This window comes from Carex rostrata, chromosome 10 (assembly GCF_964058835.1).
Source record: "Carex rostrata chromosome 10, lpCarRost1.2, whole genome shotgun sequence".
In the NCBI taxonomy this organism is placed as follows: Eukaryota; Viridiplantae; Streptophyta; class Magnoliopsida; order Poales; family Cyperaceae; genus Carex; species Carex rostrata.
Genome location: NC_135927.1, coordinates 12,505,754 through 12,527,081, shown reverse-complemented (window position 1 = coordinate 12,527,081; position 21,328 = coordinate 12,505,754). Strand labels below are relative to the sequence as shown.

The window sequence follows — 21,328 nt, the reverse complement described above, 5'->3', positions numbered from 1 at the left end:
TCATAGACTCCTAGTCAAGCTTGAATTCGGATCACCCAAATACAAATTCCAAAATAGACACTTTACATTTACAATAGGCATCAGAATTATTTTTGATTGGGCTGGAATGACCGTCTTTTCTCTACAATTAGATAAATTTAAGAGTCTTTTTACCTCGAAAAAATAAAATAACAGTAAACTTGAAATAAAAGCTCTCTCGAGTAACAAAAGTGACTTATAATAATATTTTATTACACGAATCACAAATAATATAAATTTAAATTTATTTACTAATACCAATTTCACATCACATCACAACATATCTTATTATGACTCTATTGAAGTATTATATTTTATTTTTCATCATTTCAGAAAAATACTTTGAAGAGAAAATTTTGCCCAAATTGTCGCATAAAACTAAAAGTTCTATGGACAATATACATTTTAATACTTTTCAAATCATTCTTTAATTTTTGGAGCCCAATATTGCAATAAATTTGCAAAAAATATCATGCAAAATATAATGTGTAATTTTTAATAAAAAGGTTTTAAAAAATATGACCCTCTTCATTTTTCTGCAAGTTAATACAATTAGGGAACATGTCATAGAATTTTTAATGATCTCCCATTGGATGGTGTTAACTACAGCTGTACTCCAGGTCCAGGTGTTACTAAACAATATTCTCTCCCTCTATTAGAAATTTAGAACTGTTCTCCGTTCAGTACTTCCACACCACCCAATTGTACTCTCGCTCTAATGGAATCACGAGCTCTAGCTTCCTCTCCTCTCCACAAAATCCCGATATCACGGAAACAGAGAAAACCCCATACATTCCTTCTATCCACGAATAGCAAACAATTACCCATTTCCTGCTCCTACAAGCGATCAGTCGACAGAGAGTTAACCAGGGCCGTTGAATTGGGATGCAATGGCTCTGATAAGAGCTCGAAATTTGCAAATATCATAAAGAAGGCAGCGATTGGTTTTGTAGCTGCAGCGGCAATATCAATCAACGGCTGTGATTCGTCGGCCCTGGCTGAGTCTCTCACAATAGCTTTCCCTGCTTCAAGAGCTACTGAGGTATATCTTTCTCAACAGAATAAAATAGAGATGTATATTTTAACTGTCAGAAGAAATATAATTGTGCTTCTGTAAACTTGTCTTGAAGGGAATTTTGTGTGAAAATGCATGCTTCAGCTAGAATATGTTAATAGTTTGTTCAAAAAGAATCAGACTTATCTACAATCACTACCTGCTATTAAAAAATATATATTTTATAACAGGTGAACACAGTGCAAAGGACCTTGGTTGAAGCATGGGGGCTTATTCGTGAGACCTTTATTGATCCTACTTTCAACCATCAAGGTCTCATCAAATATTGTATCATGCTTTTAATTTCTTACTTTCCTGTTATTATTACCTGTTTCAAAATTTTAAACTATACATATTGATATATGTACCTTTTTTGTGATGTAGACTGGGATTCAAAGCTTGAACAGACAATGGTTGAAATGTTTCCTTTAAAATCAGCTGATGCAGCTTATGGCAAAATTAGTGGAATGCTTGCAAGTCTGGGTGACCCTTTTACTAGAATTATTAGCCCAAAGGTAACTCCAACTTCAAATATCACTAATATGGATCCGTCTTGTATGGTACCAGGTGTATTACAATCATTTTAATGAACAACTAGGCTTAGTTGAGGTTTGAAAATAAAATTTGGATGAAAAAGACCTAATCTGAGTCGAACTAAATTGAAACCATGTTTATTAGTTCTGGGGCTGTCAGATTCTAGTATGTATTGGTAGAGTTGGGTGTTAATTATTCTGGTTTTCTTTGATTTGCAGGAATACCAAAGTTTCAGAATAGGGAGTGATGGGAATTTGCAAGGAGTTGGCATCTTTATAAATACTGAACCAACTTCTGGGCACTTGGTATGTAAAAGAAAACAAAGGAAGGAAAGAAAATGTTATTTTTCCTGATCAAGTAAATTTTTAAGAAATATTTTTATGTTTCTTTAATTGATGTTCAGGTAGTCTTGTCTTGCATTGAGGGGAGTCCAGCTGACCGTGCTGGCATTCACGAAGGAGATGAGATTGTTGAAATCAATGGTACCAAATACCTTTCTTTTTGCTACCAATATATTGTAACTGGTTGTATGCTTTTGTACTAAGGAACTGATACTTGACATTTGCTTCCTTCACAGTAACAAATGATATATGTTTTCTTTTGCTTGTTGCAAATTTTCTTTTACTATATATTATTTAAATAGGTGTTGTTGCTCAGCTTTACTGGTTCAGTACTAAAATGAGAGGATATTACAAATTTTCTTTTATTAAGTAATTCCCATAATTTTTTCTTTTCTTTTAAAATAGGGGAGAGTGTGTCCGGATTAAATGGAGAACTTGCAGCTCAAAAACTGAGAGGTCGTGTTGGGACCACTGTCACAGTGAAACTTGTAAGTGTGGATTTCAGTCATTTGATGCAAGGGTCATGCTTTTTACCCTTTTGGAGCATACTACATTTTTTGCCATTTTGTGGGTAAACTGACTAAGCTGGGTTAGCTGTGAGCTTGATTGCAGAATTTTGCAGGGGCGGTAACCAGAAAATTGAGATTGTGGAGGAGGGGGGGAGGGGGGGGGGGGGGGGGGGGGGGGGGTGCTGGATAAAACAAGTATGTTGTAATTTTTATTTATGAAGGGAGCTAAATTATAATTATTAAAGGGTTCAAATGAAAATTTTCAATTTATAGGGGGTGCTTAGCACCCCTTGCTATATGACTCCATCCGCCCCTGCAATTGTATACTTTGTACAATCCTGTAGTTTGTGTGTACTATGAGAGTGTAGTATCATTCTTTCGATTTTCCAACTAGTAACTTACAGCTCAGCAGGGTCGTAATTTTTCAACCGTGCAATTTCTCTGTGTTTCAGGTGTCTGAACAAGGAGATGACAAGAATGATCATTTACAAAGAGAGGTAGGCTTCTCCTCGACCATTGCATTTTACTTTTTTCATTGATTTATTTATGTATTTATCTTTCTGATGTTATGGTTCCAATTTTGCAACTATAGTACGACTTAATAATAACATGCTGGCTGAAAAAAATCTCAGAAAGAACTCCACTTTACACTTTATAGGTTAGAATTCCAAGAGAGGTCATCAGGCTTTCACCACTTTCCAGCACAATCATCTCTCATCAATTGAATGATGGCCACGTGGTAAAGACCGGATATGTTAGACTTTCTGCATTTTCTCAGGTATCCTTTCCATCTGCTTCAATTTCAGCTAATATGCACCAGCAAGGGTCCCTCAATTCTTTTTGGGTCATAATTGAACCCATCTGAGCTCTCAGTTATGCAAATTGGGTCTCAATTAACTCAATTGAAGCAATTTGCTGTTTCTATACTGCGAGTAAATTTCCACTTTTCTCCATTGGCTCAACCTAGCCATAGTTTATTGTCAGTAGTGCAAATGAGCATAAATAAAAAAAAATGATGGTAGAAACTTAAATCAAGCCGGTATGCATCCTGACTGGTACATTTTGGAAAGGAACTTAATACCAAAATGCATTTATGTTATACATACAATCCTTTGCAGGTTCTCGCATGTTTTCCCGCTTATAAATTCTCTCCTGCTCGTAAATTTAGATCTAGATTTGTTATTTAAGCAGTTGCATAATGTTTCGGGATATGTAATGCGAGATGATATAATCACTATTCAATCTCATAAAAATAATCTTAGTCACCTTTTTGGCATTTCGTATTCAGACAAGGTGTGAAAATGGTTAACTATTTTTCAGATTAAATTATATTATATTGGAGTCTAACTTTAGTTCACCTATTACTATATAATACATCACTAAACATGTAACGTTTCTGTAAATCAGACAGCTGCATCTGAAATGGAGAATGTAATAACAGAAATGGAGAACCAAGGCGTCCAATCATACATCCTAGATCTGCGCAACAACCCAGTTTGTTCTCATCTTTCTTTTAGAATTTATTATTTTCTTAATTTTTTTATCTTTTTTTTTACAAATTGCAGCTAATTATTACTGAGTTACAAGTGACCCCAAATTTCTGATATTTGATTAAAAGTAATGTCTCTGAAACTTATTCAATACTAGGTTAGAGATCACCTTGGATTTTTCATTTTAACTCGATCATACATCTCAAGGAACCAATATCTAAAATTCTAAATTTGCTTACCTTGATTACGGGATAAGGGCAAGATTGTCAATTATTCGCGGGTTTCCATTTTTGGCCTCACTAAACTAACAGTTTGATGTTATTTACTGAAAGTTTAGAAAGACTTGTTAGTTGCATATGCCATAAATATTGGGTGCTATGACAAATGACAAAATATTGGATTAAAACAAAAAGGGAATATTTCCTCTAGGAAGTTTGTATGCATAATTTCAGATTTGTCTATTTATATTTTATGAAGGGTGGATTGGTAAAAGCTGGGTTGGATGTTGCACAAATATGGTTAGATGGAGATGAAACCCTTGTGAACACAGTAGATAGAGATGGAAACATGCTGCCAATTAGTTTGGTCGAAAGCCATGCTTTGACACATGACCCTCTTGTAGTGCTAGTAAGTTTTGAACTTTTTTTGGCTCTATTAAGATTCTTCATTTCACTATATTTATTTAATTTAAAATGTAAATAATTACATTCTTCAGAGGTTTGAGGATGATACTAGCTTCTCTTTCAGTTTCCTCCCCTTTCTGTTCTTTTTTTTTTCTTTTTCTTTTCTAATAAGTTAATCATTTAAATTTGGAGTTCCTAATAGGATTAGTGTCTCTAACAATAGAGAACAGATAAATGTATAAAAATTAGAAATAAAAGAAATCAAATGCAGGTGAATGAGGGGAGTGCTAGTGCAAGTGAAATTCTGGCAGGAGCATTACATGATAATGGTCGCGCAATTCTTGTTGGACATAAAACCTTTGGCAAAGGAAAAATTCAGGTACTCCTTTCTTCATCTTAGTGTTTTGTCTATAATATATGTTGATCTAAGCTTTGGTGCCGGTTCTGCTGTCACTCTTTTTAATCAATTGGCCTATTTGTTGCAATATCTTTAAAATTATTCATGAAGAGCTTTTCTCATATGTATCTTGACTTGACAAGCATCCCTTAAATGATATCCTTGCAGAGTGTGACAGAATTGAATGATGGATCAGCCTTATTCATCACAGTCGCGAAATACTTATCACCTTCACTACACGAAATCGATCAGGTCGGCATAGCACCTGACGTACAGTGCACGCCTGATGCACTAAATGCTGTTGTGCCTTTTCAATCAAAGGATAAAACCAAGGCGTCTTCCCTGGAAATGGATTCTTGCATCATGGTGGCAGAGCATGAACTCGAAGTGCAACAATCGAAAGGATCCGCTTCATAAGCTCAAAAGTCGAAGTTAGTAAACCCAAACCTGTGTATAATTTAGCAATTTAGCGCTTGTTCAGATATAGCATGAACGGCTCAGTGTGTATAAATTTAAGTACGTCATTTCTCTATGAGGTCTGACAAGAATTGACAGATGTCAAGTATATAGTCAAAGCATGGTCAGTCTAATTAAAAGTTATACATATAGATATACATCGATTTCATATATTATCAGAAAATGAAGAGAAGTTACTGCAATAGTATATAACATTCATGCACAACCCAAACTGATTCCTCCATAGATTTGTTTTTTTTAATCATTGTTAGTACTTAATCAGGTGTCGTAGTTTTATTTATCAATTTATGACATGAACAGCTTAGTTTTGTATGTATAGCTGGTGATAATGTGGGCGTAAGTCAATATGTGTCTAAAGAAAGGTGTTTGCTGTGTTGACTCAGCGAATAGCCAATCTCATCTCACATGGACGGCCGAAATTTTTATTCATAGGAAAATAAAAAATAAAAAATAAGAAATGTAATGTGGGAATTTAAAAAATGGAAAGGTAGGAATGAGTTATGGTGTCCCGCACATAGCATATCTCAAACCAGAAAAAAAAAAAAAAAAATTATGGGACGCCATAGCCCATCCAAATTAGGAAAGAAAAAATGGGCTGTCATGACCTATCACAACTAAAAAAATGACTATTTTTTTCAAGAAAAATTACTTTATGAATTTATTTACTTCTACTGAAAATTTTACCTATTAGTTATGCATCTGGGATGGACCATGGTGACCCATTTTTTTTTTTTTTTTTGCTTTTTTCTGGTTTGGATGAGTCATGGCGTCCCATGAATTTTTTTTTTTTGTTTTGTACTTTTTCATAGTTTGAGATGTCTTATGGCGTCCTGCATGGACGATGTGAGTCTTAGCTGCCTTCTTATTTTTGAATTTTTCATACAATATTTTCTATTTTTTATTTTTTCCATTTTCATATGAATAAAAATTTCGACATGGACGGTCGCTGAACTAAGCTCGCATTCAGTCATAAAAACTGCAGTACTATACAATAACAATACAAAACAAAAAGTACATAATAACATTCTATAAATTAAAAAAATTTCAAATTTAAAAATCTGAACAATAATTTTAACATATGACGAGCAATACTATACATAGTAATTAGCAAAATTACAAATTAAAAAATAATCCATAAAACTAACAAAATTAATAGTACATTCTAACTTGAGTTTGTAACAAGCGGGTTGGGTTCAATTCAAATTCAATTTGTGAGCTAAACGAGCTAAGTGGCTCTAGTCCGTTCCAATTTGAAATGATTTCGTGAAAACTGTTAGTGAATTGAATCTGAGTTGATTATGATGGCATAACTAATTTAGATAGTGGGAACTGGATAATAAAATGTAAAAATAAATAATGTGGGAGATGAAATTTAAACACTAGAAAATTTAGATAATGAGAGTTGAAAAGTAAAATGTAAACCTTATTTTGAATTTTTGATCGGATATATAGATGAAGACTCCGAAATGCAAATGAAACCCGTTATCTCCTCTGAGTCGCGCGTACTATGCGCAAGCGCAACGCATCCTCGTGCCTTGGATCTTTACCGTTATGTTGGTCCAGCTCGAAAGATGAGCCGAACATTTCCCAAATATTGGCGGACTCTGATTTTATGTCAATTTTTTAATAATAAATAGAAAATAGAAAATATATAATTACAATAATACCCTGATGAATACTGAATCACGAAAATATTCACAATAAATTCCCACTTAGCTTTTACAGGAACAATATCTCAATCAATCTTTACCGAAATTGAGATCGGACGGTTCAGACTACCCATCAGACAAGTTTGGGTCTAATGGGCATCGGACAAAACTCTCTCTCTTCATGAATGCGTTTCCTCTGCATTAACTTAAAAGGGAATATTTTGAGTTAATACATTTTGACTATTCGATATATTTTAAGATTCATACGAACTAAATTTGTAATAATATTAAAGAACTTCTATGTTATAGATAAGAGTCGAATTGACTCCGTTTAAAATCAGATGGTTGAGATTCATTAACTCAAAATGTTCTCTTTTGAGTTAATGCAGAGGATACACATTCCTCCCTTTATAGTATATACTATGGTTATGTAAAGCAGAAGAAATAGCACATCAAAGCTGTCTCCGTCACAAAACATAACAGTTACATAATGAACAACGTGGCACGTGTATTGCATGATGTGGGTCATGCATCCCGCTTCGTGACCAGTCATCAGCAATAAGGGCACGATACAGCACGATAGAGAAATCGCTATGGTCACGGCATAGAAACAGTTACAAAATGCTAGTCATGTCAGTAGCGTTTCGGAACAGACCGTTAGTTCTTGATTTGGCAGTAGAGATTTAAAGAATTTGGAAAAAAAAAAAACTCGATCGCAGCGTGCAACTTGCGAATGAAAAATACTTGACAATGTAGACTAAAAACGTGATTTTTTTTTAGATTTTAACTGTATTAAAAAATGTGCACCTAAATATCTCTGTGTATCCAATAATGTGCACCTATATATCTATGTATGCTAACAAAAACTTAATCAAACGCGATTTATTCACAGTGTAACTCGCGTGCCATGAACACTCGTCACTATTTAAATCACAGCAAGATACAACATGGCATAATAAGGCACGTGACCAAATTTACGGTATATTAGTCACAATTTGACAATGCCCAAATTTACTACCGCTCTATGCCTGTGAACTATGGTTAAATAAGATTTTTTTTCCTACTTGAATAGTTCAAAGAAGAAGTAATATAGAACTATTCTATATACATACATGTAATATCCAAGCATTTGTAAATAGTAATATAAAACTGAAATATTTTTATTGAATAAATGCCGAATTTCAATTAAACCACTAGAAGAATTTTAAACTATATTTGAAACTTAGGAGGTTAGAGTTTTGAATTTTGGCTCATATATATACATTTTCAATTTTAAAAAACAAAACAAAAAGGAAGTTCAAGGGGTGCTATTTCAAAGTTCGGACAATCCAAGAACTGTGATTTAAAAGTTATGAATTTCATGAGTTATTATCAGGTTCTAAATAACGTTTATTACGTTATAGCGGAAAGCCTATAAAAAAAGCTATAGCGAATAGCGTCGCTATAACGAAAGCTATGCTACATAGCGTTTTTTATTTTTATAAAAATTATATTATATATTTGTACTAAATATAAACATTATTTAAGTTTCATAGAACAATAAATAATACCAAATTGATTAAAAAAATATAATATTCATATTGAACCAATACAAAGTTCAAATTGCGACTCAAAATATCTATAATAATACTAATATCATAAACTATCGATATTTTTATATTCAAAATATCTTCAGCATCATAACATAATTTTTTTTTCTATTTAAATTTCAAAATAACCTAGAAATTGAAAAGAAAAACAAAATTCATACTTCTAGTAAAATAAACAGATGGTCCTTGAAGAAATTCTTGTTAGTCCCTAAAATTTCCAGAATTTACCAATTATTTATTTAATTTATCATCAGTTAAAAGAAACCATGGGCAAAATGAAAAATTTATTATAGTGGACCTGAATTTGATATAATGTAATATTCATCAAAATTAAACAATATTTTCACCATCTGTTTATTTTAAAGCCCATATAAATTGAAGGAAAAAAAAAAACTCATGTTGCATAGCGCGCGCTATTTGCGCTACACGCTATGCGCCATAGCCTTCGTAGCTCAAATAGCACGTTTTGATGTCATAACTTAGCGTTTAGGGTCCAAAAACGCTATAACTCGCTATTTAGAACACTGGTTATTATAATTTAAAATCCGACCGTCCTGTCCTAAATAAGTGGAGAACTTTGACAGTGTGTTAGGGTATGCTCCAATTGTGGGTACGTGGAGGAAGAAGACGGTAGAAATATTTTGCGGAGGGGAGACGTCGTTAGATTGTCAGGTGTGACTTTACCCACTTTAGAAGAGGAGAATCCAAGTGAAAACGGAGGGGAGCGTTATTATTTGAAAGTGAGGACTGTGTACATTTTTTATGAAATCATTTATCTCAAATCAGAGTGTAAGTTTACTATTCGGAAGGGAGCCTCATTTTCGAAAACCTTCTTTCTATTTCTATTAATGTAATTTCATCTTGTCTTGTGAAGCAAAATTTTAGTGATTTTTTTTGTTTGTGTTAAAAGAAAAATTATTATGGCCGTGATTTCACATTTTCGGTCTTCTTAAATGTAAAAGTTTGTTTAACATTTTCCTAAAAGAATTAATTATAATTTCATTTTATTAAATAAAAAGGTGGAATATAAAAACATATTTTAGTTTTTTTTTTCATTTCATTTAAGTCGATCTGCTTCTTAATCTTAATTATATAGGCCTTCAAAATTCCAAAATTTTATTGGTAACATATGTAAAAAGGAATTAAATCTTGCCATTTAATTCGTCTGTTAATACATTTGTAGAAATTCTGAAAGAGGAGTGAGTCTATGGTACTATGCATATTACGATTTGGCACCGTGCTACGGTTTTATATTCGAGTTTTCAAATTCTAATGGTCGATCCGAATCGTTCATCTTGTTCTCCATATTAATATGTGTTTGGAGACCAAATTTTACATTTTTTGAAATTTGTTTACTATTTTTTTAGATTTACTGAAAATCACTGTTTTTGGATGGTCCAGAATTTTCAGATCAAGTGATTTTCTAAATATCTAAATAAATAGTAAAAAAATTTCAAAAAATGTAAAATTTGGTCTCCAAACACATATTAATATGGAGAACAAAATGAACGGTTCGGATCGACCGTTAAGATTTGAAAAATCGAATATAGAGCCATAGCACGGTAACAACCCGTGATATGCATAGTACCATAGACTCACTCATTCTGAAATGTAGCTTTATAAAGAGATGACCAGAATGGAGTACAGATTTTCTGTTTCATCTCTCTAAAACAGATCTACTTTTAGGCCGCTGACTGTAGGCCCCCATTGATACAAGGAATGAAATAGTAACATAAAATCCGGTGAATTAAAATGAAATCAATGACCTCCTTTGAGAATTCAAATCCTCTTAGATATCTTATTTTTTGCGTGACTTGTTGGAAAATCCCAACCGTTCAAATAGGTTCTGCATGAATCTCGAAGCTTAAATAATACTGCCCCTGCGCTATCCCCGAATATGAACCGGACACGTGGATCACGTAAAATATGAGATATCTCAGAGAATTCTCACCCCGACTTTCAACGGTACTCTCGGTGCACAGGGTAGTATGGTCATTTTATTTTACCAGCGCTGGAATATCCGGGTCGGTATTTGTATAACGGTGGGGGGTCCTATCTTACCAAACCCTAAACAATTGGCGGAGAGGCAGAGAAAGAAGGAAGGAGAGGCGAAGAAAAAAAAAAAATTAAATTAAATTAAATTAAGACGATAGGTCGATAGCTCCTGATTTCTCTTGCCATCTCAAATCGGTGTAGTGTCTCTCATCATGTCTAAAAGGTACTCAATTCAGCTGCTCTCTGTATGTAATTGAAATCAGTTTCGGATTTGAGATTGCATCTCATTTAATTTTCAAAGACATACATGGCCTTTGCAATGATTTTCCTATACGATCTAGTATAATTTAGAATTTCTATAGGAATCTTCACATTTGTAACCTTGTGAGGTTATTCTGTTGTGTTTTTAAGCCCTTTCTTCAGATAATTCTCATATTAACTAAGTATATATGCATTAATTAGCACCTCTTTGTTGTGGGAGGAGGAGGAGATGGTACCGGGGTTGGTGGTGTGTGGGGGGGGGGGGGGGGGGGGGGGGGGGGGGGCAGGGGTCTTCAGTATTTGATTGATTTTTATGGAATTTATATTAATTTTTTACAAGCACTATTTGGCCGTGGCCAATATTTCGGATATAAATAGAAAACCTTTGGAGCTTACAAATTTACATAACCATTCTCTGTGGTAGTAATGCTTGCTGTACCAAATCTGTGCTGCATAATACCAGTTCACTTTAAATGTTCAAGAACTTGTGCAAGCTCAATTAAAATGTATCTAAACAGAAGAAAGAGGAGGACATAAGTGATCTCAGAAAACAGCGACTATTGGGACTGAAACCCAGTATCCTTATGGTACAGTACCATACCAAACTGTAAAGAGAGAGAGGGAGAGATAATTGTATCAAAGAATCTTTATTTTCATTCTTGATTGTGTAATCTTTACAAATGGCATAATACATCACTATATATAGGCAACAGCTTCTATCTCTAATTCCTAGCTAATTACCTTTTATGCCACTAACTGATTCTAACTAATTCAGTTTATTACATCACTGCATAACCACTAATTGCCTAATTCACTAAGTACTCCTCTGGATAATCTTCTACATGGTACTGGTGCATAGTACCAACGCCTCTGTGCTATGCAGTAGCTTCTTGTTCTATTACAAACCTTACAACAATGTTACATGAATTCCAAATGACAATTATTGGTGCAACAAGGAATTTTTATTAGCACCAAATATTTTCTGAAAATAGAGATGAATATTTTAAAACAATATAAGTGAATTGGTTATTTATTTCTTTCAATGCGCCAACTTCTAACATGGAAATTGTATCTCATTGATCAGGGTTTTGTGCAAATTCTATATGCACGGTGCATGCCTCAAAGGGGAGTACTGTGAGTTTTCTCATGACCGGACTGATCCACCCAATAATGTAAATTTCTGTTGCACTTTGTATTACTACGTGTGTTTCATTTGATTCTAGATGCAACTGACCTAATTCTTGTTTGTTATCATACCAGATTTGCACATTCTACCAGAGAGGTGTGTGCTCATATGGTGCAAGATGCCGATATGACCACGTCAAGCCCTCTCGCAGTCAACCTATTACCCCACCACTACCTATTCAATCAAATTCCAGGCCTTCAGCCTCTTATCCTAGCCTTTCTCCTCCATCCTCCCTCTCTCAGGTCAAACCGACATGGTCAACTGAAAGCCATATTCTCTCAGAGCCAACTGGATCCATACCTGTTAACCCTGAGGAAATGCCAATTTGCTCTTTTGCTGCTGCGGGCTTATGCCCATATGGTGAGACGTGCATGCAAATGCATGGGGACAGTTGCCCCGTATGCGGGAAGCTGTGCCTCCACCCGTACCGCCCTGAGGAAAGGGAAGAGCACCTGAGGCTCTGCCAGAGGAACAACAGGTACATGATATGCTTTTGTGTTATTTACATAGTGTTAGAATTTACGTGCATTGGAGATGGCAATATCTGATCAGATAATTTAGTGAAACTAACCTATATCTCTATTGAAAGGGCATTGATAGCAGATATGATGATTAAGAAATCAATTCATTGCACTCATGTATGATGGGAATGAGTTGCATATGAAATGGTTTGCAATCTCTAATCCTTATTCTATTTCACTTTACCATTTCAGGGATTTTATTTTTTTCTCCAAAATTCAGTCTGTACTCATGTACAGGATATCATACCCTTTAGTACCCCTTTATATCTTTTTATGTACAAATTGTTGGTTGCTCATGTTGCTTCAGCCTGAATTATCCTCAATTTCCATGAATTAAGCGAAGACAAGAAAAAAGAAACAACCATTGAGAACTTAATGAATTAGGCTAAGGTAACTGTGTGGTTTTAAATGCTGTTTGAATTTGTACGAATTGAACATGAAAATATCTGATCAAATTGTGTACTGTAACTACTGATATTTTTATCGGGAAAGAATAAAAATTGACATATGGCATAATTTCTGGAAAATCTCATTCCATAGCAAAAATGCTATCATTGTTAGCGTTTTTGGGCTGTTCACAAATGCTAGCAATGCTAACATTTGGAAGTGGTTCTCCCAAACGCTAGCGGTCTGCTAGCATTTGAGGATGCTTTAAATTTGAAGTTGCTATAGATTTGACATGGGAACCACTCACGTGGTAGTACTGTATTAATGTGGACCTAAACACCTTTTCGAGCTATGTTCATAGCGTGGTTATTTAATGTTGCAAATGTTATGCTATGCTGTGTTGTAATATAACATAAAGACATATGAGCCATGTGGCAATTCTTTGTTCTAATCCTTCAACAAAAATATGGCTCGCAGCGGTTGTTTGTTATATAAACTAAATCTGTAGTTCTAATTTGTTGGAGAAGAGAACGATATAGGGAGTATAGACAGGAAGGCACTTTATTATATTATTACTGTCAGTGCCTTTATTTGAAACAGAGTGAGGTAGTATGGGGTAGTCAACAAATAATGAGAAAAGTTGAAATGCTGACATTGCGAGTGTTTTAAAAGTTCCAAATGCTGACAATGACAGCGTTTCACAAGATCTCAAATGCTGGCATTGTCAGTGTTTCTCCTCTCACATATTGCTGACATTTTTGCTGTGGAATGAGATTTTTCAGAAATGATGTCATGTGTTGATTTTTATTTTTTTTAAATGCTGCAGAAAAAATCAGCTGGAACTAACCATATCTTTATCCAATGGCATTTGTAGCAGATGATACAGGGACTATTACAAAAAAAAAAAAAAAATTGTACACAAATATAAATATGCAGGAGTTGCATGTCACACTGCTATTGCATTATCTTATTCTCATTTGTTCCACCTTTTGATTCTTCAAGGATTTTATTGTTTCCCTTCAAAATTCAGCCTGTCCTCGTGTACAAAATCTCTCAATATCCTGGAGTACCATTTTAATTCCTTTTATGTAGAGATTGTTTTTTGGGCCTCAATTATCCTCAATTTCACCAATTAGGCCCAGACAAACAGAAAACAAAAAGAAATACACAGAAATGTGGTTAGTCTAATACCCTACATTATTTGTTTAGGCGGCTGGAGGCATTGAGGAAGAGCCAGGACATAGAGTGCAGTGTTTGCCTGGAGAAGGTGCTGTCGAAACCAACAGCATCAGAGAGGAAGTTTGGGCTGCTATCAGAGTGTGACCACCCGTTTTGTGTGTCGTGCATCCGCAACTGGCGCAGCAACTCCCTGCATGACTCGGGCATTGATGTCAACCAGGCTGTGCGTGCCTGTCCAATCTGTCGACGCCTGTCCTACTACGTCATACCCAGTGTTTTATGGTATTTCTCCAAGGAGGAGAAGGATGAGATTATGGATAGCTACAAGGCCAAGCTCAAGTATGTGTTTAGGTTTTTGGGTCTCGCATTGAGAACCCTTTAAGGTGGTACCTTTTGGGGTTGGACTTGGTGCATTTGTGTGCTTAGACAGGTTTAAAAAAGCCTTAAAAGGACCTAAAAATATAAACAAAGGAGTGTTACATGTAGTGTACACTGTATAGCCTAGTACCACCCTGGTTTGGTGACTAGATTCAAGGAGTAAAAGACTACCGAGCTAAAGTATGGTGCCATTTCAGTGCTTTTTTTGTTTTTTAAAAGTACTTCGTTTTGTTACAGTCTGTTAGTGGCTGGATCACTATTCTGTGCCAGTGTCTTCCAAATATTGACAGTTACAAAATCCTAGCCTCAATTATTCTTTCTCTATTTTTTTTTAAATGCCTTGCGGAAGCATCAAAGCAGTAATTCAGGCATAGAACCTGAAGGTTCTCGAGGACCCCAACTGAAAAAAATTGAAACAAAAACATGACAAAAGAAAAAATAAAAATCAACTGGCTTTGTGACATGAGTCCTTCATTATAATTCTTCTTTTTGAAGCAATTGATATAATGGTTCTCTCTTTAAACTGAGTTTGACAAATAAATGTTCCTTCCCAGGTCTATTGATTGCAAGTACTTTGATTTTGGAAATGGGTCCTGTCCTTTTGGTACCAGCTGTTTCTACAAGGTATGTTCTTTTTATAGGCCAATTGCATAGCAATAATCACCAATAGAGAAGAATTATGAGTTTGGCTAGTATAACATCAGTGTAATTTCAGCCTATATAACACCAACTCTAAAACCTATTCAATCGACTTCGAACGACTAATCCAAACCGTTCAAACCGATTTACATTATGAGTGATGCGTTTACATACAATTTTTTTTATATTTTCGAGTTATTTTAGTATCAAATCAAGCGGTAAAAATATTGAAAAATTAATGTCTTAAATTAACTTAAAAACTCACACATTTGACCGCTTGACTTAATACTAAATAAATTCGAAAAGTTATAAATTATGCATGTAAACGCACAACTAATGAAGTAGATCGGTTTGGATTCACCGTTTGAAGTTGATTTGATAGGTTTTAGAGTTGGTGTTATATAGGTTGAAATGACACTGATGTTATACTAGCCAAACTCAGGATGAAATTGATGATATTTTTTAAACTAAAGTTATCACAGGAAATTCATGTTCATGCAAACAATCCACTCTCTGTATGATAAATTGTTTTTGGCTTAATTTCAGCATGCGTACAGAGATGGAAGTCTAGAAGAGATCAAGCTCAGACATGTTGATGCAGATGAAGGAAGTACTGTCATTGTGAAAATGATTAGGTCCTCTCTCCCCCCTCTTTCTCTCTCTCTCTCTCTCCCCTTTGTGGTTGATGAGTTATTTTTTTTTTTGACAAATTCTACTGCTGTACTTGACAAGCACACCAAAGACTTGGAATTATTATTTGTTTCTGCAAAGGAGTATTTTCCCCTAAACCCCAAATCAAAGAGAGGATTTTTTAGAAATACCCATACTACCCTCGTGTGTTTTGTGCAAAGAAACAGTGGAAAGGTACTTTTGAGTATCTAATTGAAGGGAGGGAGGGTATGGGGAAGGTTGTAAGAGACATTTTCTCCCATAGGGGGTATTTGCAGAAAAAAATTCCAAATTTTTATTTGCAAATGTGAGTTCCCATTAGGGTACTTGTTAATTACCCTTAAAGGCAAACAGGAAGCTCTACAATAACTACCACAGGTAGGTCTGAGTGTTCAAATCCGTGCAATTTAATATTTCAACCTGCTGAAACATCTTTAATTGATGTTGTTTGCATTTAAAATTTGATTTAACCGACAGGCTCTCTGACTTCTTCAATGATATGAATCTTTAGTTCTTGGTTTTCATAATTGGCCTCACGTACTAATGTAAGCACTTGCCATTTTGTTTATTAAATAATTTTAATTTTATTTTCTGCATGTAGATATGGATATCAAATATAGGTTACATGAAGAAGAATATAGCTAATACTGCATTGTTAATATCTTTTTCTTTACTTCAATCATATGATCTTAATATTTTATCTTAGTTGATCTTCTAGGCCCGGAAATTGTGCCATGTTGAGAGAATCAAGTTAGGATTTCACCCAAAAATTTAAAATATTGTCAAGGAATGCAGATCATGTGTTACCTTAATCTTAGTTCAATATGAGCTGTTGTTACATTAGGCAGTACTATAACCTTTAAGTCAAATAGCATTTTTTTTTTCTGCTACAATTATGTTTTTATTTTGAACTGTAGAATTCTAGTGGAAGGCGCTACAAAGATAGGTGGCCGAAAGCATGAAAAGGACAAAAAACTTCTTGGGAAGTGTTGGCCTATTTAAATTTCCAGAAACATTTTAGTGTGAAAATAACCAAAAAAGATTTGTAAATAAGTTGTGCATTAGACGGTAGAAAATGCAGCAACCCTGTGAAAGTGTGAATAAGGTTCAGCAGTATCTCTTTTGTACATTTTTTTTATATTCTTAGGTTGCAACAGTATTATTTGTTATTTATAAAGGTAAAATTTTGCCAATATCTATCATATTTGTTTCAGCTTAATTGAAATTTTGTGGCATAATTAGTTTGAATTGATCAGTTTACCTTGTCTTTTGTGCTATCTCACAACGGTTGTTCGACCTTAAATTTTGTGGCATGATTAGTTTGAATTGAAATTTATCTCACATTTTTTTTTTATGACGCTTTATCGTCAATTTATCTTGGTATTACAAATTTGTGAACCGACTTCATGTGGCATTAAAATTTTTGAATGTATTGTTGCTCTCTTTTTGCACAAGCTCGTAGTTGATCAAAGATGGCATCTGATGTTCGAAAAAGGATAATACCTGAGAGGAACATACATAGAATGTGCTAATATTATCTTGGCAGTTGAATCTTTCAAACTACTTAGTAGCACGTACAATTTTTTTTTTTTTTTATAATGCAATGATTAAATTAAACCTTGAACTTATCACTTCTAATATGTTCACAACGGGAGAGATATGATGCCCAGTTCTGTTGACCTCTAAGAAAATAACTTTCTAATATGTTCAAAACATGTTCAATTAATATTAAATACTAGTGTTGTCTGTTACTTGGAGCAAATTATGCAAGAAAAAAAAATGTGAGATTTTTACAAGAGATTTCTTGTTGAAAAATAGAGAGAAAAACTGAGCAGCATTGATTCTTTGTAACAATTGTTGTGTTTTCTTCTATTGATTTGTGTGATATTTATACAGGACAGGGTAATATAGCCGTTACGTTACACTTTCTATAGTTGATACACCTTGATATTTTTTTCCTATTTCTAAATATACAAAAAGATTTGATCTTATTTCCACAATCAAATCATATCTCTAAGTTAATCTAAATAAAAACACATTACAGAAAGCCTTTTTCTATGAATGTTTATTTATTCTCGAAAAGCATGAGATTTCAGATACTGACTCCTCGATCAATAAGTTCCAAATCTTTCTTTTCAAAACACACACTGAGCTCATTAGTTAACCACTTAACCTCACCTCGAGTTTGACATTTATAAATTTTATATTGTGTATTATGATTATTCAAGTAATTTCTCCTCACTGCTTTGATAATATATATGAAAATTAACCACACTTTACATTTCCTTGCACTATGTAATCCGGAAGGGCTTGTCAGGAAAATTTTCAGTCTTAGGATGTTTTGAGGGTATAATCAATTATGCAGCAACATTGTTCAATTTAGAAAAGAACAAGCCCTTCCTCACTGTTTTTACATCAATCTGTTGATGAGGAATGAAATATGTTTGTCAGGTGCATCTTTGAAAACTAATAGAAACATGGTACTGATTATTTTCACTATGATATATTACTGGGCATGAAACATGAATGAGATGTCAAGATTACAACTGCACATGTGGTTGCTGGCAGAGTCTGATGCTATCCCTTTCAATGCCTACATCCGGTTTGAAGTATTAGAACTGCATGAGGAGGTACCACTGGTACTAGTGTTGATGAGTGCATAACACAAACTTGCTGATATCTGGGATTTTACAACTGTTTTCTTTAGTAAGTATTGTTCTGTGGTTGTAAATAATGGCTCTCTGAGTAGGTTTCTGTGTTTTGATCCATGCTAGAAACGTAAATTTAAGTTGAAACATTGATACTGCATACCAGATTTTGATATGTTCAGTAGCTAGCTAGTTAGGGATATGGGTGTGTGTGTGGTTGAGGCAACAACTATGCATCATGGTTCTGAGAAGCAGGGGAATAGGATAGTTTTCTGATTTAATTTAACATTTCCTGAACTAAATGAGCATTTTGCCTTTGTTTCAAACTATGTAATCTAGAAAAGCAAACACACTTTAACTACTAAATAAAGAAGGTTTTATCTGAGGAATTTTGGATATGAAGTTAGGTTTTATCTTGAGGGCATCCCTTGAAAACTACTCCTGCATAGATATGTACATTCTAAAAATGTAAAGTGCAAACTAAACCAGAGAAAGAGGAGATAGCTGCTTGGTAGCCACTGCCATGCTTTTTTTTTTCTTTTCTTTTTTTCTAAAAATAAAGAGGATATAGCTATCTTTTTGGTAAAAAAATAAAATAAATAAAGTTGCATAAGAAAGCTTCCTTGAAAAGAATGTCATTTAAATTAGGTTGGGTCATCCTCAAGAGCAACTCCATATTTCAAGGAATTTTTTTTTCTTTTGTTGAGATACTTGGTATATACTTGGTAACAGGGATGGATCCAGAATTTTGATTAGGGGTAGACACAAAATATTGATAAGAGTACAATATTTTTTTTGACGAATTGAAATGGAGTAGTGGATAGAGATCTAAAAAAGTCACGGTACGACCAGATATGTCACGATACGACACGGTTCAGTCATGGCACGTGTGCCGGTTACGTGTCGTGACCATCCACGTGACATGACAATTTTTCAAAAATTTGACACGACAAGACACGTTACGCAAAAGATTTTGTCACGGCACGACACATTGTTACGTGTTATTAAGACCATTAGATCTTTGATCGAATGGTAAATATTAAATAAATTAACTTAAATTATGAAAAAAAATAGTTAAACAAGACAAACATGACGAGTTACGTTTGCACACGTCTTGTCACGACGTGATTAACATGCTGTGATCATTCACTTGCTATGATCATCCTTTCAAATTTAATCACATCACAACAAAACATGTGATTTAAGTTATGACGCGACTAATCACGACACTTTACATATTTATATCCTTAGCAGCATGCATTTTTTTTTCTTTTTTTACACAAATCAGTCTAAACTGATTTTTTTTTCGTACAATTTTTTATACTATGAATTAAATTCAAAAGTAGACATTATATCCATCCATAAATAAGCACAAATATAAAATAGCACTGAGTCTAAAAAAAAAAAAAATATCATTCAATGAGTCAATGTAGAGTATCATTCAACCTCTTGTGGTCCGATCTTTTTAACAGACAAAAAAAAGTATATAAAATTACACAAAATTAAAAAGATAGACAAACCGAATGAATTGTTGGTTGTTTGGTAGAAGTTATACATTAGAAGAGTGTGGAATTAATTTGATAGGACAATTGCCTAACGGAAATAAAATTTGTTAGAATCCTCTAGTTTGTCTTTTTCCTCTTTTTGCTCAACTATTCTACGAAGGATGTGAAACAATTAAAAAGAAATTTTATTCATGAAACAATAGAAAAGGAAATTAATAGAATTTCACTTTTCTATTATTTACATACTTGACAAACAGTAAAAAAGGAGGCAATTTCACTTATACCCCTCAAAACTTCAAAATCACGCATTATCCCCTCTAAACAGTAAGAAGTATGATGAATATTTTACAAAGAGTAAAAGGTATAATGAGTATCCTATAACATCTACATTTTTTTAAAACAAATTATAATTCATTTATACTTTTAATGACGAGTAAAATAAATATTTTTTAAATTAAAAAAAAATTAATATAAAAGATGATAAAATACACAAGTTTGTAAGTTTTGATAGTTTTGAGAGGGAATAAGTAATTTCAAAGTTTAGAATGAAAAATATATAATTTTGATTTTTGACTCAAACTTGCATGTGTTTTTTCTTTTCGCAAGTGCTTGACTAGTTACTATTTAGAAGGACTATTTTTCTTTTTCTTTTTCTTTTGTTTCATCTACTAATTCTTCAGTAGAGCCTGAACCTCATTTTTTTTTCTGATATCTTACTAAAATTTGAGATCGAATTTAAAGAAAAATAATTTTATTGGTTGATTGATTATTTGTTACTTAAAAAAATTATACTAGAATAATGAATCATTATACTATTTTCTATTAACACAATTTGAAGTAATGCTAAATAATATCTAATTGATCTTCTTTTGCTCAATTGATCTCAAAATTAATTCTTTACCTTCAAAATCTTAAAAGCTTACGCAGGAGACCTTCCATATTTTCATAACCAAAATTATCTCTAATCACTGAAAAATGCGTATGGCAATTAATAATTCCTACTTGCTGCTCTCTGTGGCGTCATGACAAGATATAGAATTTACTGAAAGTCAAAATTTGAAATAATTACCAATTTTGCTGCTAATTTCTGAACTTATGTGTCATTTTTAATCAGGCACACCCGATTTTTTTAAAAATACCCAAAACAAAAAATAAATAATTTAAAATACCCAGGTTTCGGACAAAATTTTAAAAATGCCCAAACCGCCTCAAAATTCGGCGGTCCGGGCCTATAAATACCCCCCAAAGCCTGTTTCTCTCTCCTCACAATTCATTTTCT

The 21,328-nt window shown here is 33.7% G+C and overlaps 2 protein-coding genes across 4 annotated transcripts; both read left to right on the top strand.

The window, feature by feature from the left end:
- The first annotated feature begins 588 nt into the window (after positions 1-588).
- Positions 589-5,597, top strand: LOC144560363 (Peptidase S41 family protein). Of its 2 annotated transcripts, XM_078309537.1 has the most exons (12): positions 589-1,060; positions 1,264-1,345; positions 1,457-1,587; positions 1,825-1,911; positions 2,010-2,088; positions 2,353-2,435; positions 2,909-2,953; positions 3,115-3,234; positions 3,864-3,950; positions 4,424-4,573; positions 4,841-4,948; positions 5,135-5,597. In XM_078309537.1, the coding sequence occupies exons 1-12, from the start codon at positions 737-739 to the stop codon at positions 5,381-5,383; spliced, it is 1,545 nt and encodes a 514-aa protein (XP_078165663.1). In that variant the 5' UTR covers positions 589-736; the 3' UTR covers positions 5,384-5,597. The 2 variants fall into 2 exon arrangements, with proteins under 2 accessions (XP_078165663.1, XP_078165664.1); XM_078309538.1 differs by lacking the exon at positions 5,135-5,597 and having other exon boundaries at positions 662-1,060; positions 4,424-4,640; positions 4,682-4,943.
- A 5,106-nt stretch (positions 5,598-10,703) lies between these two features.
- LOC144560469 (zinc finger (CCCH-type/C3HC4-type RING finger) family protein) lies at positions 10,704-17,098 on the top strand. Of its 2 annotated transcripts, XM_078309676.1 has the most exons (8): positions 10,704-10,899; positions 12,022-12,109; positions 12,198-12,601; positions 14,241-14,549; positions 15,143-15,212; positions 15,774-15,862; positions 16,374-16,441; positions 16,814-17,098. In XM_078309676.1, exons 1-7 carry the CDS (start codon positions 10,889-10,891, stop codon positions 16,405-16,407), a joined length of 1,005 nt encoding a protein of 334 aa, XP_078165802.1. In that variant the 5' UTR covers positions 10,704-10,888; the 3' UTR covers positions 16,408-16,441; positions 16,814-17,098. The 2 variants fall into 2 exon arrangements, with proteins under 2 accessions (XP_078165802.1, XP_078165801.1); XM_078309675.1 differs by lacking the exon at positions 16,374-16,441 and having other exon boundaries at positions 10,724-10,899.
- The last annotated feature ends 4,230 nt before the right edge of the window (positions 17,099-21,328 follow it).

Excerpts from the sequence above, each read along its gene's own strand:
- LOC144560363 (XM_078309537.1), top strand. The coding sequence starts at position 737 with ATGGAATCACGAGCTCTAGCTTCCTCTCCTCTCCACAAAATCCCGATA. Across the intron at positions 1,346-1,456 it reads TCCTACTTTCAACCATCAAG|ACTGGGATTCAAAGCTTGAA; the intron begins GTCTCATCAAAT and ends TTTGTGATGTAG. Across the intron at positions 2,954-3,114 it reads ATGATCATTTACAAAGAGAG|GTTAGAATTCCAAGAGAGGT; the intron begins GTAGGCTTCTCC and ends TACACTTTATAG.
- LOC144560469 (XM_078309675.1), top strand. Across the intron at positions 12,110-12,197 it reads GGACTGATCCACCCAATAAT|ATTTGCACATTCTACCAGAG; the intron begins GTAAATTTCTGT and ends TTATCATACCAG. Across the intron at positions 15,863-16,813 it reads GTCATTGTGAAAATGATTAG|AATTCTAGTGGAAGGCGCTA; the intron begins GTCCTCTCTCCC and ends TTTGAACTGTAG.